This window comes from Heteronotia binoei, chromosome 18 (assembly GCF_032191835.1).
Source record: "Heteronotia binoei isolate CCM8104 ecotype False Entrance Well chromosome 18, APGP_CSIRO_Hbin_v1, whole genome shotgun sequence".
NCBI lineage: Eukaryota > Metazoa > Chordata > Lepidosauria > Squamata > Gekkonidae > Heteronotia > Heteronotia binoei.
Window position 1 is genome coordinate 35,786,040 of NC_083240.1, and position 19,008 is coordinate 35,805,047.

General features: G+C 49.0%; 1 protein-coding gene across 1 annotated transcript in view; it reads right to left on the reverse strand.

The window, feature by feature from the left end:
- The window catches only part of MYO18A (myosin XVIIIA), a 188,749-nt gene that overhangs the window by 166,417 nt on the left and 3,324 nt on the right, over positions 1-19,008 (reverse strand). The window contains exon 2 of the mRNA XM_060259597.1: positions 9,207-10,293. Within this exon, the coding sequence (XP_060115580.1) occupies positions 9,207-10,214 (1,008 nt within the window). The 5' untranslated portion in view covers positions 10,215-10,293. The remainder of the gene's footprint in view (positions 1-9,206; positions 10,294-19,008) is intronic.

Below are 19,008 nucleotides of genomic sequence, written 5' to 3' on the forward strand. Positions count from 1 at the left end.
ACCTCCAGGATCATCGAAGTCCAACCCCCTGCACAATGCAGGAAACTCACAAATATCTTCCCCTAAATTTACAAGATCCTGATTGCTATCAGATGGCCATCAAGCCTCTGTTTAAAAAGCTCCAAAGAAGGAGAGCCCACCACCTTGTGACGAACCCCTTGTGAGGAACCCTCTAATGATTGATTCCTTCCTTCCTTCCTTCCTTCCTTCCTTCCTTCCTTCCTTCCTTCCTTCCTCCCTCCCTCCCTCCCTCCCTCCCTGTCTTTAGGCTCTCAAACATCTGATATTTATTCTATGTGGCTCTTACATTAAGCAAGTCTGGCCATCCCTGCACTATACTATACTACTGTGCTTAACCTTGAGGAGGCAGGATCCTACTATGTAACTCTGCAGCATTTAATGAGTCGTGTTTATATTTATGCTTTGCCTTCGGTTCTGTTTCTAGATTTCTGGTTGGTTCTACAACCCTAATCCCGTCGCGCTGTGTCCTGAGTGTCCCGTCTGCCGATCCCTTGACTCGCTCTTGTAATCCGCCTTGAGGCCCAGTGAGAAAGGCAGACTATCAATAACGTAAGTAGAAAATAAACAAACAGGAATAAACTTCCCAAGAGGGCATGAGGAAGGAAGCTCAGTGACCTCTGAGAATAAGAACATAAGAGAAACCATGTTGGATCAGGCCAATAGCCCATCCAGTCCAACACTCTGTGTCACACAGTGGCCAAAAAACCCCAAGTGCCATCAGGAAGTCCACCAGTAGGGCCAGGACACTAGAAGCCCTCCCACTGTGCCCACCCCCCAGCACCAAGAATACAGAGCATCATTGCCCCAAACAGAGAGTGCCAACAATAAGCTGTGGCTGATAGCCACTGATGGACCTCTGCTCCATATGCGTATGGAGAATCTTGGATGTTGGTCATCCAGCTGGGGCATGAATGAATCTCTCCACACCCCAACACAGCAAAGTGCCAACAGCTCTCAGAGCACAGTTAATACTGGAAGTTCCCATTGTCAATGGGAGTCAACATGAGCACAAGGGGAAAAAACGCCCATTCCCTGCCCAAGGCCCAGAGCACAATGGGACGTCTGTTGCCCTCTATTGCGCAGCACAGAAAGTGGGGGGGGGGGGAGACAAGCCTGGCGTGGCCGCCTTTGTGAGGCGTGGGGAGTCTCCGCTCCTCCTGGGTCACTCAGCGCAACAACAGCCTGGGCCCTCGGCAGCGCTGCCTCATTCACAGGGGGCAGAGGGGAGGGGTGCTGCTCTCCCGAGTGCCGGGCATTGTTCCGGAACGGCTGACTTCATCAGCCGGCTGAGGCAGGTGCTGCCCGCTGTCAGCTGCCAGCTTTTAGAAAACAAAAAAAGGCCACGGGCAAAACCACCGCCAGAGGAACAACAAAAGCGTGCGAGAGCCGAGCAGGACTTTGCAAACGCTGCAGATGTCGGCACTGGCACGTTCGCCTCTCCGGGACCTCCTGGTGCCTTGGAGGCTCCCCCGAGCGATCCAGAAAACTCCGCTCCCATGAGTCACTCCCCAGCAAGCCAGACGCAGCGAGAAAGCATGAGCCCACAAGGAACAACTGAGCCATACCATTTATGAAGTGCTTCGTAAGTGTTATTAAAACCTATAGCAGAGCCTGGCATATCTCCCAGGGCCCTAGGGATGAAGCCACAACTGAGGGAGATCTCTGGTCCACACACGAAGGGAGACAGAGCAAAGCCTTGAATGTTGATAGGAGGAGTGCAGGGGAGACGCCCTGACTGTTGAATGGGAAGACAAGGTCTTGACAGGGCTCAAAACTAACTAGCAGCCACTGCCAATGATTCAGAGCAAATCTGCCGCAGCCAAGACCTGTGAGCCTCCGCACTTGCACCAACTGGAAATTCTGAACAGGTTTCAAGGGCAGCCCTGCACTGAAAGCACTGCAGTAGTCCAGCTATAAGGCTACCAAAGCACAAACCACGGCCATGATGCACTGACCACAGAAGGATCGGGCACAAGCGGGCTCACAAGACAGAACGGAATCCTCCACTAAACAATTTCCTCTGAACAGCTCAAAATGTAGTTCCATAACTAGAGGCCTGGTTCCCCAACTTAGACGGTAAAATCCAGACACTATTTGCAAGTCGAGTTGGGGATTCTCAGCTCTTTGAGCCTGGGCTGCTGAGAGAGTTTCCATGCCTGCCATACTTTAATAGTTCTACAGAATTTGTAAAATGGACTTTCCTCCAGAAAGGCGTTCCTATAAAGAGAACAGGGTCATAGTTTTAGTGTTATATTCCCTTGTTTATTGCATGTAGTGCTTTATTGCACATTTTAAACTAACTGCAATCCATCGTCTCAGTGAGACACATGGACTAATGAAATAAAATTTAAAAGAGTGCAGAAGTTTACAGCTCTCTCTTTCTTTCAGCTACTGGGCATTTTACATGAACATGTATGAAGCTGCTTTCTCCTGAACTGGCCCTAGGTCCATCAAGGTCTGTAGTGTTTACCCATATTGGCAGCGGCTCTCCAGAGTCTCACGCAGAGGTCTTTCACACCACCTACTGCCTTATCCTTTTAACTGGAAACGCTGGGGATTGAGCCTGAGACCTTCTGCATACCAAGCAGATGCTCTACCACTGAGCCACAGCCCCTCCGTGCTTATAGGAAACTACCTGTGCTGTCCTAAGCAGAGTTAAAGGTCAAGGTAGTCCCCTGTGCAAGCACCAGTCATTTCTGGCTCTGGGGTGACATCACATCCTGACATTTTCACGGCAGACTTTTTCCACAGGGTGGTTTTGCCATCGCCTTCCTTAGGAGAGCCAGTTTGGTGTAGTGGTTAAGTGTGCAGACTCTTATCTGGGAGAACCGGGTTTGATTCCCCACTCCTCCACTTGCACCTGCTAGCATGGCCTTGGGTCAGCCGTAGCTCTGGCAGAGGTTGTCCTTGAAAGGGCAGCTGCTGTGAGAGCCCTCTCCAGCCCCACCCACCTCACAGGGTGTCTGTTGTGGGGGAGGAAGGGAAAGGAGACTGTGAGCTGCTCTGAGACTCTTCGGAGTGGAGGGCGGGATATAAATCCAATATCTTCATCTACCTCACAGGGTGTCTGTTGTGGGGGAGGAAGGGAAAGGAGACTGTGAGCCGCTCTGAGACTCTTCGGAGTGGCGGGCGGGATATACAGTATTTTTTGCACCATAAGACTCACTTTCCCCCCCAAAAAAGGTGGAGGAAAAAGTGTGTGCGTCTTAAGAAGCGAATACTGCAAAAAATTCACACAAATGCCTCTAAATTCACACAAACGGCTCTAAAAACTAGGTGCGTCTTATGTTCAGGTGCGTCTTATGGAGCGAAAAATACGGTAAATCCAATATCATCTTCTTCTTCTTCTTCAGTCAAAAGCTATTTACTTCGATGACGCATTTTATGGAGTTAAATAGGTTGAGATTTGATAAGGAAAGAACTACTGCGTGTATTGGCATTTCAGCAAAAACCTGTTGTGGTTTTATCTCAGAAAACAGCCCCCCCCCGCCGCTACTTTAACATCTCTACAGGTGTTACATCTCTACTTATACCTTCTGTAATCCTGCCTCTCAACATCCTGACTATATGTGAGGATCCCTCCCCAGCAGTTTATCTGGCATCGGATGCCAGAAAGAAACGCACCAGCAGGTTTTGCTTCGTGCCAGATGTTCTCGGAAACCAGGCACTTCAGGGGTTTTGAGGTATACCGGCTATATGTGCGTGAGCTCGGTCACTAGCCAGGGGACAGCCAAGAGAATGTGGGTCATCTGCCCATTAGGCCACTGCTTAGGCCTCTCTGCAGGTGCTCAATGTCTTTATGGCTATTTATAAAAGATGCCTGGCCCACAACCACGCACAATCCCTCGGTGGGGCAGCGCTCCTGTTTTCAGGCACACGGATTTGTAGGAAAAATCAACGACGGCTAAACGCCAGATCTCCCCGCACCTGGAAACTTGCCACGGCAAAACCTGAAGCAGCAAGTGAAACTTCATGTTTTGAAGGCTATATCAGCTGCAACAGGAAGACCCGTACCTTGAAGGATGTTTATTGGAACATGAGAAGGGGGAAAGAGCCAGAGTAAAGAAGATAGACATTGAATCGCTCCTTCCTGCTGAAGTCTCCAAACTGCAGGAGTTTTGCAAGCCACCAGCTCCCCACTGCCACAAGCAAGGAGGGCAACAAGCAGCCAGGCATCCCCTCGTTACACACCAGCTCACAGTTATCAATGTTCATCGACGAGGCCCTCAGGGTGGAGCCCATGCTGGTCCCTCTTTGACTGACTCCCAACCAGGCCCGTAGCTACGGGGGGCCCAGACCCCACCAATCATTCCCGTTTTACCTTTCTGGACCCTCCACCGTCGCTTGCTGCCATTGTTCTCGCACCGCCTTCCCTGCTCTCACGCTGCAGCGCCGCCTTCCTGACTCTCATGCCAGCTTTCTCACTCTCCTGCCGCCTTCCCTGCTCATAAACACACTGGCGGCACACACTCTTGGAGTACATCTGAACATATGAAGCTGCCTTCTACTGAATCAGACCCTTGGTCCATCAAAGTCAGTATTGTCTACTCAGACTGGCAGCGGCTCTCCAGGGTCTCAAGCTGAGGTTTCTCACACTTATTTGCCTGGACCCTTTTAGTTGGAGATGCCGGGGATTGAACCTGGGACCTTCTGCTTACCAAGCAGATGCTCTACCACTGAGCCACCATCCCTCTCACATATGAAGCTGCCTTCTACTGAATCAGACCCTCAGTCCATCAAAGTCAGTATTGTCTACTCAGATTGGCAGCGGCTCTCCAGGGTCTCAAGCTGAGGTTTTTCACACTTATTTGCCTGGACCCTTTTAGTTGGAGATGCTGGGGATTGAACCTGGGACCTTCTGCTTACCAAGCAGATGCTCTACCACTGAGCCACCATCCCTCTCACATATGAAGCTGCCTTCTACTGAATCAGACCCTCAGTCCATCAAAGTCAGTATTGTCTACTTAGACTGGCAGCGGCTCTCCAGGGTCTCAAGCTAAGGTTTTTCCACCATGTTCCACCATGATGGCTCAACAGGGGAGCAGGCTGCCCAGGTTTGTTAAGTTTGTGATATCATTCTGTGCCCCACGCCCCCACTAAAATTTTATCCCCCAGGGCCCCCCACCTAAAATTTTCTCCCTTCACTCCCAACCCCCTCCATGACACCTTCTTTGTTAAGCTGGTATTTGTCTATGCTTTTTAGTGCCGTAAACCAATTCAAGAACTAATTTGCGGCTAAAATTTGCGGTAATACAATTTAAAAAAAAAATGCAAAGAATACTTCTGAGTGTCTTTGTTTGCTAGGAGGTGCACGGAGCAGAAATTAATTAAGGTAATTTTTCCCGCACCCACCAAAACACAGCCTTGAACAGCAAGGAGGGTCTAATTAGACCGAGAGAAGCCACAGCGCGAAGCTCCACCTCGTGCCTTGGACTTCTTAGACAGAACGAGTGTTATTAAAATATGCAATTTCATCTCAGTGATACATTTTATGCTCCAGGGAGACCTCTTCCCAAAATAGGTTACTGGGAGGAAAAACCAACAGAAGGCATTCGGGTTGCACTGTTCAGCTTTTGCAAAATATTTAAGCCAGGAGTGTCGAACTCATTTGTTATGAGGGCCGGATCTGACATAAATGAGACCTTGTTGAGCTGAGGCGGGCCAGGCCAGGTGTGTACCTATTTAAGATTAGGAAGCAGAGATATAAATTTTATAAAGAACACAGACAAACCAAAATATATATTTTTAAAAAACTTAAAACACGCTTAAAATGTTAGCACTCATTGCTTTTAAAGATGCTTTCTTTATATTTTTCTCACGGGATCCAGGGAACTGGGCAAAGGAAGCTACGGCTCTTTCCTTCCTTCCCCGGGGGATTGGGGGGGAGTCTCAGCCAACAGAAGGAAGAGAGGCTCGGCTCAGTAGCTCTGCTGTGCAACTGAGCGAGCCTGGCAAAGTAAACTATTCCTCCCCCTTCCACCCCAAGGGAGGAGCCTCAGCCAATGGAGAAAACAGAGGTTTTGTTCTGTAGCTCCTGTGCAATTGAGCAAACTTTGCAAAGCAAGCTGTTATGCAGAAGGAAGCAAGATATAGGGGAAAGAAAGCAAATGACAGTCAATTGCTCGGGGGTCTGATAGGAGCCCTCGGGGGCCTGATTCAGCCCCTGAACTGCAAGTTCGACACCCCTGATTTAAGCAATGGAGAAAAGGCTTAAGAGGACATGGTGGGAGGCCCAGACCCCAATTCAAATCTCAGCTCAACCAGATCTCCTGGGTTGCCTGAACTGAACCTCTTCCCCGGTTTCCTCTGGATGGGTGAGACACACAGAAGGCACTTCTGGCCTGCCAGACAGGCTGCTTCTTGAGTGTCTGGAGCTGAGAACCCGAAAGGTCCTCTTTCAGTTGTGAGCGTTATCTCTGCTGCTGCACACGGATTTAGACATTCCTGCTCCTCAGAGCTCAGATCTAATCGGGTGGCGTTTGGCATTTCAGGAAAGGGAGAGACCTGAAAGATCTCTTGGACGAGCTCCTTCTAGATCAATTTCACTCCCCCTTGTTCATCCAAACGCACCGCAGAACAAGGCCCTTCTTTGCCTTCCCAACAGAAGTGGCCAACTAGCGCGCTTTTCATACCCAGCTTCTCCCCGCCCCTCTATGGATCCAGCACAGCTGTTTTACAGAACGAAAGTCTCTCTTTGGTAGACAGTTTCACACATCTGTGCCCCAAATAAAGTTTTTAGGAACCAACATCCATCTCTTAGGGCCAGATTTTTTGGGGGGGTGGGGGAGAAACGATTTTCCCAGTTTTGCTGCTCTTTATGCACAGACACACTGCCTGGGGAAGCAAAGACAGGGAAATAGCCCCTCCCTCTGTGTAGTTTCTATGTAGGCTTGTGCGGAGCCTCCCCCTGCAACACCATTCCAAGCCCATCTGGGTTCTTGCGTTTTTTTAGCACCTGTTCCCGGCTTCTGCTATATGGCTGCTGGGAACACAAGTTGGCTCCAGAGAACTGGAGCCAAACTTGTTAAAAACAATAACCTTATTTAGCTCTACAGACAACAACTTACTGGAGATCCCTGGGCCCTAAAGATGTCTGGCTGTCCTTGACCAGGGCCAAGGCCTTTTCGGTCCTGGCCCCGACCTGGTGGAACTCTCTGCCTAATATCATCAGGGCTCTGTGGGACCTCATGCAATTCCACAGGGAACTGCAAGGCAAAGATGTTCCGCCAGGCTTTCTGTTGAGGACAGCAATGGCTCGCTATCATGGCTGGTGCCCTCTCCCTCCCCCGCCCCAACTTTGATCCGTGTCTCCTTTCTCCCCTGCCCATAAAATGGCCGGGTGGTCCAGAATTTGGGATGCAAACCTCCGGGACGCCATCTGAGATCTTTTTTTTAACTTGGTCGTTTTCAATTTTTATTTTAAAAAGCATTAAAATTCAAACAAGATTTATATCTGTCTGACGGCTGTCTGCCTTTACTGTACATTGCACGGAGCCTGGCACAAGCTGAGATAGGGCAATTACCAAATCAAAACAGTAATAATAGTAACAACAACAGGAATATTTCGCTTGGCCTTTAGTCACCTGAGCAACAGCCAAATAAAGGCCTCCCCCACCCCTGATCCCTTCCGGTATGAGAAGAGACTACTCCTCCTTTACAGGTCCCTTCAGTGTTCGGCCTTTATTGAGCTCAACAGTGCCCAGAATTTGTGACAAATCTAATGGAGCAACATACAAATAAATAGAAATTTCCCATCCCCAAGTTGGCAACCTATCAGGAAGGGAGGGGGGGAGACCAAGATCCATGAAGGCTCATGGGGTGACCCTTGACCATTCGGTTTCTCTCAGCCAAACCTCCTTTGGAGGGTTATTCGTGAGGATAAACTGAGGGAGAGAAGAATCCTGAACATCACCCTGAGCTTCAACTGCATTTGCTCGAAGCTGGAAAAGTCTGGCACGGAAGGGCTTTTTTGGTAGCAGGAACTCCTTGCCTATTAGGCTACACTCCCCCGATGTAGCCAATTCTCCTGGAGCTTACAGGGCTCTTAGTACAGGGCCTACTGTAAGCTCCAGGAGGATTGGCTACACTGGGGGGGTGTGGCCTAATAGGCAAAGGAGTTCCAGCTACAAAAAAAGCCCTGCCCAGAAGAAAAAGATTCACTTTTTTGCAGACCTGAAGCACTTGCAAGCATTCCCTGCCTTTCCCTCCTCCACAGAACCAAAGCCACACCCAGTCACAAGAAGTGATCTTGCTCAGCTCTTGATAGATATTGCATCCCACGTGGACCCAACCGACATCCTTTCCTTCTCCCCCTGTCCCAACCCAAGACTACGCTCAATAGCCTCCCCCCAACTGCTAGCAAAGTGGTCACAATTCTGCTTCTTCATACAATGCAGGAAGTACTCTATTCTGGGTGGAGGGATAGGTCCAAATACACGGAGTTTTAGAAACCAGCCTCTGGTTCATTGACACAACTGGCCTGATGGGATACAGAAACTTTATTTTACGCCGCGTACGAACACCTGGCACTTCAGCACTGGGAAGACGTGTCCCCATTCCATATACCCGTAAGGATGAAAGAGCTAACCTCCCTTCTTACGTATGAACTTATCTACTACTGGCGACAGCAACCGATGGAATCAGACCGTGTCGTACGGGCATCTTGCTGGCCTGGAGGCACAGACAGAAAGCAAGGACTGGGTTTCCACAAACGTAGAGGGCAAATCCACACATGCCTCATCCCCAGTTTCTGGCCACCGTCTTGGTTTATTACTAATTTACATCGTTACGTATCCAGCTCAGCTTTTTTGCATACAGTCAAAACTGTGAACGAATATAGCCCAACAAGACCTCCGAGGGGAATCGGGCCCGCTGGCCCGGCTGCAGATAGATCGTGCCATACAGGCGTCGCGTTGGCCTGAAGGCACAGACAGAAAGCAAGGATTTGGTTTCCACAAATGCAGAGGGCAAATCTGCACATGCCTCATCCTCGGTTTCTGGACGCCATCTCGGTTTACTAATTTACATCGTTGCGTATCTCTCTGCGCTTTTTTTCATACAGTCAAACTGTGAACAAATATAGCCCAACAAGACCTCCGGGGGGAAATCAGGCCTGCTGGCCTGGCTGCAGACAGAAACAGACCCATACATTCCCAGCCCTGCCCATGAGTAAAGGAGGTACTTACATCAAAGGCTGCTCTGCAAAGACCCTCCCCACTCCTCAGCCAGCAGCGACTCAGTTCGCTCAGCTCCAGGATCGGCTGCACTTTAAGACGCACCGTCTCCCCCGACTGCCGGATCATCTCCACGATCTCATCCCGGGACTTATTCTCCACGTTACGGCCGTTGATCTCTACCAGTCGGTCCCCCGGCACCAAGCCCAGAGCCAGATCTTTGGTGCCGGCACCCGGCTCGGCGAAATGCACCACCCGCCTATAGACCTGCCCATCTGCGGTCCTGTCCAACATGGTGGTGCGGCGCAATGAGAAGCCAAAGTCGCCTGTGTTGCGCCGCTGCAGCTCCAGCTGCCTGGGAACCGGCGGCTCTGGGGGCACCACCATGGGGAGCTTCAGCTCGGCTGGGAACCTTTTGCTGACCACCTCGGGCAACCTGGTTCGGGAGGAGGACACCAACGGAGCCCTCAGAGGCCCCGGTGGCAAACCTTGCTTGGCGAGCTGAGTCTCCAGCGTCCGCGTCTCCACCTGCGGGGAAGGGGCGGCCGAGTGTTCGGACGGCGTGGAGGTTTCGGAGGTGCTTTCGTCCCGGCTCTTCTGAGAGAAGGAGAACCTCTTGACAATGATCTGCGAGTTCTGCTTGGCCAACGAGCCAAACTTGGCGGCCCGCTGCAGCACAGACCCCTTGAAGGTGGTGTCGTCCACTTTGAGGTCGTCGCTGGAGCTGGCTGTACTGAGGTGCCCTGAATCCAGGATCACGCTACCCCGATTGCTGTCCGAGTCGATGTCAGTCAGGTGCAGGTCCGAGCCGCTAGCCACCTTAATGGGGATGGGGTTGGAGATCTCCAGCCGGCTCTTGGGGTCCCTCTTGGAGGCCCGATTGATATTGAAAAAGCCCCTGCGCATACTCATCTCCTCCAGGCTCTTCAGCTCAGCCGCTGACATCCGCTCCTTTTTCTCCTTCTTGTCCTTCTTGTCCCTTCTGGACCCCTCTCGGTCCTTTTTTATTAAGTTAAACATGACGGAAGGTTATTTTCTGGGCGATGTCCCAGGACGAGTTAGCCGCTGGTGGCCTCAGATCCCTTGATCCTGCTGGTGTCTCTGCAACAAAATGCAAAAAATGTGAACACGGACTTGCAGATGAGTTTGCAAAAGAAAACAGCCCACAAAAAGTCACATCAGCCTATCATTAGCACTCGTTTGGGGCACACTGATGGCTTTGAAAGAACCACCTACTTGGCCGTTTCGCTTACAAAGCCTCCCTGCCCAGCCATCTGCAGGCAGGTTTTGCTAATTAAAGGTGAGCAAGCAAGCCGCTCATCAAAAAGCCTAGCAAACCATACCAAAAGACAAACCTTATAACGTAACAATCCTCTGCAACCACTTACACTTTCCCAACAGAAAAAGGTCATCCCAATTGTCTTAATAGCATCTTGTTCTTCCACATAGACCCCCCACCCCCCGACATTTGACAAGACACCTGTCTCATTAAATGCACAATCAGAAGGCAAGAGCTGTGTTTTGAAAGTTCCAAGCCCTGGCAAAACAAACACACACAGGGGCACGTGAGTATTGATCCCGTGCCGCTTTCCCGGGTAGCTGGCAATCTGCAGCGACAACGTTCACTTATCAGCAAAGCATGTGCTATACGCATGCCACCCAGATTTTCGATTTGGGGTATAAGGCACATTTTCTACTGAGAGATTCTTTCTGCACTCCTCATTTAAGCCCCACGGCAGTAAAACACACCCACACACAAAGGGGATCGTTGACTTCAAACGCTTGCAAACGTACCCACAAAAATCACTACCATAAACACAGTTTTTTGCCAGTCCAAAAACCCGAGTCATTTGGGTCCCCAAAGGAAAAAAAAAAACCCTGACTGCTTATAATGGCCGGGCAGGGCCAACTCTAGACTGTCTGGTACCCTAGGCGAGGCTAACTTCTGACGCTCCCTCCTCTACTGATAACGTCACCGAGTCACCCAATTTGGTGCCCCCAGAAGGCTGGTGCCCTAGGCAATCACCTAGTTTGCCTAGTGGCAGGGCTGGCCCTGTGGCCAGGTAGGGCAGCCAGGTGATAAAGGCTGCCGGCTCAAAAAGAAAGGTGTTACCAGTATGGCAAAGGAGCAGGGATCACTCTCCCAGTGAGAAGTCTTCTTCTTCTTTTTGCATTCTTTTTTAAATTAAACTTTTAAAAACGATATACAACAAGTGCAGTCAAATATTCACAAAATCTTAACCCTTTAAATGCCCCCTCCCTCCCCCCATAACAACACATCTATACCATTATCCTAGGATCAGATTTAGACAGATGAAGTTCAAGAGGGAGATACGACAAGATGATAGGATGAAAATAAAAAGCTGCAAAATAAACTCCCTACACAGAGAAGATGTACTGATGAGTTCAAAAGAGCTCAGCTTATAGAATGCACGGAATGCACAGGGTGAACTAACTTCCCAGAAAAGGAAGGGGAAAGGGGGGAAACAAACGAACAAACAAAAATATACACAACAACACCAAAATGCAATAGTAAAGGAGTATCACTGCTTTTAGAAGAATATCAGATTATACTGGGAAATCTAAAGAAGCAGCAAGAAAATATTGGATGAAATGTTATGCCTGGTTAGACATTCAAGACTCTTAAGATTCTCTGGTGTGAACTTATTTCTTCTTTTTTCCCCCCTGTATTTTACATTATAAAATTACCTTTACTGGAATTGTCAAAACTATTAGATAATTTTAACAAAAGATTTATACTATAAAATTTTAAAATGGATGATGTTTAGTTTAGATAAAATAATACGGGACAACTTATGTAAAGAAAGCATTGTAGAATTAAGCTTGTATTATCTGAAGGTATTTTTATGTAAAATAAGGCCAGAATGTATTGTGCTTTCTATTTCCCCTTATCCCCTACTCTTACTTTTGCTGAAACGAATAAAAAATTTGAAAACTGAAAAATATCAGATTATAATTTGTTTTTTGGCAAAATGTCAAGGTCAGAGAGGTATGGAACAATAGGAAACCATCGCTTCACGAAGGCTTCCTGAGATTTGGGGGGGCGGGGCTGGAGAACTGTAAGAAGATATTTTTCCAAATATAAAATAATCCTAGATCACTTCTTTTAGTTGCCAGCCTCAAGATTTCAACCTACCTGTCCTCTAAGGAGCTTGCACTGGCATTTGTCCTTGCCACAATTTAGCAAGGGGGATAAAAGACAGCGACTTGCCCAGGGCTGTCTGGAGAGTTCTGCAGCCCAGCTTAGTTTGGACCTGGCTGTTCTTGGGAGGGGAGTGGGGGGGAGTGCCCTGGCTACAGTTCTCAAATCTTACTGCAGTAGAATGACTTCTGACCATCCAGGGTCAGGGTGTCCTTATTTCAGCCCACAATACCTGATCCCCTCGTCTGATGAAGCGTGCTTAGAGAGCACACGAAAGCTTACGTTCTCAATAAAACTTGGTTGGTCTTAAAGGGGCAACTTGATTCCTGCTTTGTTCAACTGCTTCAGACCAACACAGCTGCCCTCTTGGATCTTATTAAATAGCTGTAAGAGATGAGCTGAGAGCCGTCCTAGATTTGGGACCCTACGCTGAGTAAGCTGCGCCTGGTAGCTCAAGCTCAAGGAAATGAGGCTTCTCTGAGACCAAGGAGAAATGGAGCCTTCTTCCCATTGCTAGAACAACTCGGCTCTTTTCCTCGTCCAGATTGGGAGTGCCTGCATCCAGCCTACATAGAGAAAAGGATTGGGGGCTCAGATAGATGCTGTCAAAAATATCCTCTTGTTAGCCCCTGTAGTTTTAATTTCAAACAGAATTTATGGAGGGTGCAGGAGAAATAGTGGCTCTTTCAAAAGCCTGCGTTTCCGCAGGGCCATAAGAGAGGCCTTATCGTCCAGAACACCCTGTAGGCGCAAAGCGCCCCACAACCTGGGCAAGATTTCATCTGCCTGAGAGGTTAAGGGCCAAAGAAGAGTTATTAAACCAGCCCGGGAAAAGTCTCAGGAGGTCTGAAACAGGTTCCCGCTCACCCACCCCTCCCTCCGGCCTCCTGCCATTAATTTGTCCTAATGAATTACCCCCTTAATGCACTTTAACCACCCTGCCCAAAGGAGGCAGCTATTGGGCTTTCCCTTCGTACAGCCATACCTAAAGCTACGTCTGCACGAACACTGTAATTGTTTCTAAAGATCTTTGTAAGCCAGTGCCTCTGACACACCACCAAGAACCCTAACAATTAAACGATGCCCTGCTGGATCATACCCAAAGGCCCATCTAATGCAATACTGCTTCATCAACAGCACCCAGTGATGCTTTGAGGAAGCCAGCAAGAGAAAGAACGGGTGCTCTTTCCAGTTTGCAAACCCCCAGCATATGATACTTGGAAACAGACTGCCTCAGAACATGGAGGTTTTAACTGCCTATTGTAGCTAATAAAAAGGTCAAGGTAGTCCCCCTGTGCAAGCACCAGTCGTTTCTGACTCTGGGGTGACTTTGCTTTCACAACGTTTTCACGGCAGACTTTTTAATGGGGTGGTTTGCCATTGCCTTCCCCAGTCCTCTACATTTTACCTACAGCAAGCTGGGTACTCATTTTACCGACCTCAGAAGGATGGAAGGCTGAGTCAACCTGGAGCCGGCTACCTGAAAACCCAGCTTCTGCTGGGATCAAATTCAGGTTGTGAGCAGAGCTTAGGACAGCAGTACTGCAGCTTTACCACTCTGTGCCCAGTTTCTACATAAACCAGCACCAACAAAACCGGCTTCCTTGACAACCTAGAGTTCCGCAGGGGACCTTTTACAAATTATTTCCAACAGATTGCTCAAAGACTGCAGGGATTAGGTGAGAAAAATTTCCCTTGGGAGGGGTTTTCAGGAGCTATAGCACTGCCATGACAAAGCAAATATGGGGTGTAGAAAATTTTCCACAGCTTTATTTGCCTCCTGGCCCTGAAAGTTTGCCATTTCTAAGGATTCATTGTTTCATAAACTTACTTAGTGGCAATGAAGATATCATGGCCAATACGATCTTAGACAAGCTCAGGAGTTTCACATTTGCAATTATGTTTTTTTCAGGAGTCTATCCTTAGGAAGTGTGTGTGAGAAAGGTCATGTACGTTTCATTGATTTGTAAACCAAGATGTAGGAATAAGACAAAACAAAAAAACCCGCAGTTTTAAAAAAAAATTGTTATGAATTTATCTGATTGATTGGTCAAATCAACACCAAAGCGAAAATTCTCATTTCATATCAGACCCAGCAAAACCAAAATTGGGGTTACTTTTTGTTCTGCTTCCCACAAACACACTGAGCAGCATCTCGGGCTTTTTCCCAAGCTGGGGAAGGTGTCTGCATAAGTACGGTCAACTTTTTAGTGATCTCGGATACCGTGAAGTCGTCCCTATGATGCTTAAGCAGAAAAAAGTACTGTGTGGCGTGATAATAGTGAAGTCACAAGTTAATGGGAGCCAATATTGCAGGCAGGAGTATGTGAACAATGTGCCAACAAACCAAGCCTTTGTAAGGGCCTCAGCCCAAGAACCATGCTAAGCCCAGCTTACAGCCTCCGACACAGAGGGAAGCAAGTTTGGTTCACCCTCTCCTCTCCCATCTGGCTTCAGAGCAGAAAGCTGAAAGAGCAGCCTCAGCCTCCCCTCTTTTAGAGGACCTCGCCAGATTTAGCACAGGCCCAGTGCCCACCCCCCGTGGCCCTCAGGTGGGGTAAAGCAATCCTTAAAAGAGCTCCACATGGCTGTTGGACTATGGCGCAGCATGGGCCTGCGAGAGGCTTTTTTTATATAAAGAGGAACTCGTTTGCATATTAAGCCACACACCCCAGACATCACCATTGTTCCGCGCGGGACTTTTTTGTAGAAAAAGCCCTGTGGAAACTCATTTGCATATTAAGCCACACCCCCTGACGTCACCATTGTTCCACACAGGACTTTTTTTGTAGAAAAAGTCCTGCGGAAACTCATTTGCATATTAGGCCACATCCCCAAATGCCTAGGGTTGCCAGCCTCCAGGTGGGGCCTGGGGCTCTCCCACTTTTATAACTGATCTCCAGCCAGCATAAATCAGCTCCCCTGGAGAAAATGGCTGCTTTGAAGGGTGGACTCCATGACATTGTACCAAGCTGAGGCCCTTCCCCTCCGCAAACCCCGCCCTCTCCCGGATCCACCCCCAAAGTCTCCAGGCACTTTCCAACACACACTTTGCAATCCTATTGACGCCAAGCCAGCCGGAACAGCGTTCTTGTGTGTTCCTGCTCAAAAAAAGGCCCTGCGCCTGCTGCTTCTCAACCAACCTACGGCTGCTCACCAGACCCGCAGCCCATTAAAGGGCCAGCCATCAATCAGCTGGCTGGCGGGTGTCCCTTTAAAGGGGCTGTCAACGCTGCAGTCCAAATTATCGGGGTCTAGAGTTGGTTCCTTGGGCCACTGGGGAAGCGGGCGTCTCTGAGACTCGACAATTTAAGCACACGCAAAAACTAACATTTAAACAACGCAAGGGAAGCCCACGGTATACTGACTTTACATTTGTACAAATATTATTCCAATAACAGTAATTTCCACCTAAAACTTTTGGGTTTGTCTGAACAGGGCAATTTAAACCGCACTCAAAGCTACTTTCCCCCCCAAATATTTCGGTTCCAGCGCTTGTTGCTGTTAGGGCACAAAATCTGTCTGTGGTATGCCTTAGAAGTTTTGTTTACTAAACACAAGCCAAAATAAACCTGCTAAAGCAGATCACATTCTTTTCAATGCAACAGAACATTTTCCTGTTATACCAGAAAACTCACACCGTTGCAAAGATCCCTCAAGCACAGGCAGGGAGCACACCGAACAGCAACTATTTGCTTCATCTATTCGAAACACGAATAAAACCTACCTACCTTTGCAAAGTGCAATGTTACCTTCCTCCCTTCCCTGAACCTGCAAAAGGATGCTGATCTTCTAGTATCCTCTGCAACAGGGGTCCCCAACTCCTGGGCTGTGGACCAGTCCTGGTTCGTAGCCTGTTTGCAACCGGGCCGCGAGTTGTATATTATATATTACAATGTAGTAACAATAATAAGATGGCGACACTGGATTTCTATCCTGCCCTCCACTCTAAATCTCAGAGTCTCAGAGCGGCTCACAGTCTCCTTTATCTTCCTCCCCCACAATAGACACCCTGTGAGGTGGGTGGGGCTGAGAGAGCTCTCCCAGAAGCTGCCCTTTCAAGGACAACTCCTGCCAGAGCTATGGCTGACCCAAGGCCATTCCAGCAGGTGCAAGCGGAGGAGCGGGGAATCAAACCTGGTTCTCCCAGATAAGAGTCCACACACTTAACCACTACACCAAACTAATAAAAATAAAGTGCGCAACTGTATCATCCCGAAACCATCAGGTCCCTCCCCTCAGGTCCGTGTAAAAACTGTCTTCCACAAAACCAGCCCCTGGTGCCAAAAAGGCTGGGGACCGCTGCTCTGGAAGACTGACCCACATCACAGAACTACAAAAAAGAAGAAAAAGCCCATGATGGACAGTTCTCGTTTGCAGTCTTGCAAGGATAGGAAACAAGAAGGCACTGCTTTGCCAAAGACAGGTGTGACCAGGAGGAGCGGTCGTGATCCCTGACAGTTTAGGGCCAGGGTGGCTGAACTTGCTTAACGTAAGAGCCACACCAAATAAATGTCAGATGTTTGACAGCCACAAGACATGAACATCGGAGGGAGGGAGGGAGGGAGGGAGGGAGGGAGGGAGGGAGGGAAGGAAGGAAGGAAGGAAGGAAGGAAGGAAGGAAGGAAGGAAGGAAGGAAGGAAGGAAGGAAGGAAGGAAGGAAGGAAGGAAGGAAGGAAGGAAGGAAGGAAGGAAGGAAGGAAGGAAGGAAGGAAGGAAGGAAGGAAGGAAGGAAGGAAGGAACCTTAATTTTAAATGCATTCTCCAAGCCACCAGCTGCCTTGACTTGGAGAAGTGATTTAACAAGAGAAACGCCTTCTCCAAGCTGGCTGACAGGGCAATGGAAGCTTCAAGAGCCACACAATATGTGTGAAAGAGCCACAGTTTGGCCACCCCTGGTTTAGGGCTTTACAGACTGTGGCTGGTACTTTCCAAATGAGCTTGGAAACTCACTGGCAACCAGTATCAGTTAAACAAAAAAGGAGTAATATTCTGCCAAAAGTCAAGCAGAGTCACTTGGGCACGGTTGCAATTTCTGGCTGCACTTCAAGCGACATCAATAAGCTCAGTTCAGCAGCAGGATGAATTACAAACAGAAAGCCCGTCACAAAACTACAATTCCCAGGATTCTCTTGGGGAGAAAGAACAGGTTTAGCATCAGCTAAGGTGCAGGCCAGGCACAGTATGCCTGCACCTGATGCTGGGAACCAAACAAGGCAGAGAGAACATGGCCTTCGGAGCCTGCTGCTTGCAAACTTCCCAGAAGCAACTGGCTAGCCACCGCTGGCGATACAAAGCCGACGGAGGAGGATCTTCAAGCCAGCCGGACATTTACTTCCTTATTCCTCCTCCCTTCTATCCATCCAGTTCCGCAGGTTGGCAACATAACAACAACATAACAACTCCTTTCTGGACACTGGGTCCCTGTGGCAACACACAAAGCATCCCACAGGCACATATTCCAGCACACAAGACAACCGTCTCTTGTGCCAAGACAAGGAGTTGCTGGAGCAGAAGAGCTTCCCCCTCCCAAAAGCAGCAACAACAAATCATATCCCAGGAAGACCTGATTACCAATGAAACCAGAATTAGATTTGCTACCTTTTAAGCGGCGGATCCTCAGCTAAGGAGGTAAAAAAAAAAAAAGCAAAGCCAGCCAAGAAAGCAGCTCCCTTCACCCCAAACAGGAACGTCAGGCCTCTGAACTGGCAAACAAGTCTGAAGGATCCACAGATCTGTTTGCATACCTGCACTCCACCCCTCTCCAAGGGAGGCCACGGTGACAAGGGAGAAAACCTGCATTCCAGACACCCCAGACAGAACTCTCCCCCCCCCCCCGCACACCGAGAGGCAATCCAGGTCGCACCCACGCCCACGGGAAGGATGAACACGGTAAGTGGTGACGCAGAAGAAGCACAAAGCACAGCTTGGCTTAACCGGCTGCCAAAGGAGCTGGCCCAGCTCACATTCAACATGTGCTGCAACGACTGCAAGTTGACAACTGAAAGGAGAGAAGAGACAGATGCGTTACCAATGATAACGACGCACCTCCCAGATCACCCCACTGGCCCCGTGCCCCATCCTTTCGTACGGCGTTATCCTAAGTTAGCATTTGCGGGCCGACTCTCTTGCATTTCTGCAAACAATGGAGTGTGTTCTGGCTGGTCACAGGCTGCTCTAGAAATCTCCCCCATGCGAGACCCAGGTCACACGCATGCGCCCTTCGGTTCATGCTATTCGACTCCTGTCTGATTCACAAGCTCAGGAACAAACAAACAGAAGTTTGCGCTCTGTTAAAAATTGAATGTCGCTGGAACAGGACTCAACTTTGCCCTCCACGTGGCTCCTGTACCCACCTCAGAGATGACAGCTCTCCCGCAGGCGGGATCCAAGCGAAGAGCAGCGCTGAGACTTTGGCCTGCTGCATTACAGCATGCGCTTCTGCTGACAAAACGTGTGCAAAGTGTAGTAGTGGAAGTCACACAGCTTCCTGCATGACCAGTACAGGAGTTCTTAATGTCATTTTGCTTTGTTCACACGAACTCTCTTGCTGTCGCTTAGAGAAGGCAGACAAGACCCAACCCTCACTGCTACCCACAGTAACCCCTTCATGCATTATACATTTATTTTAGATGTACCCCGAGAATGAA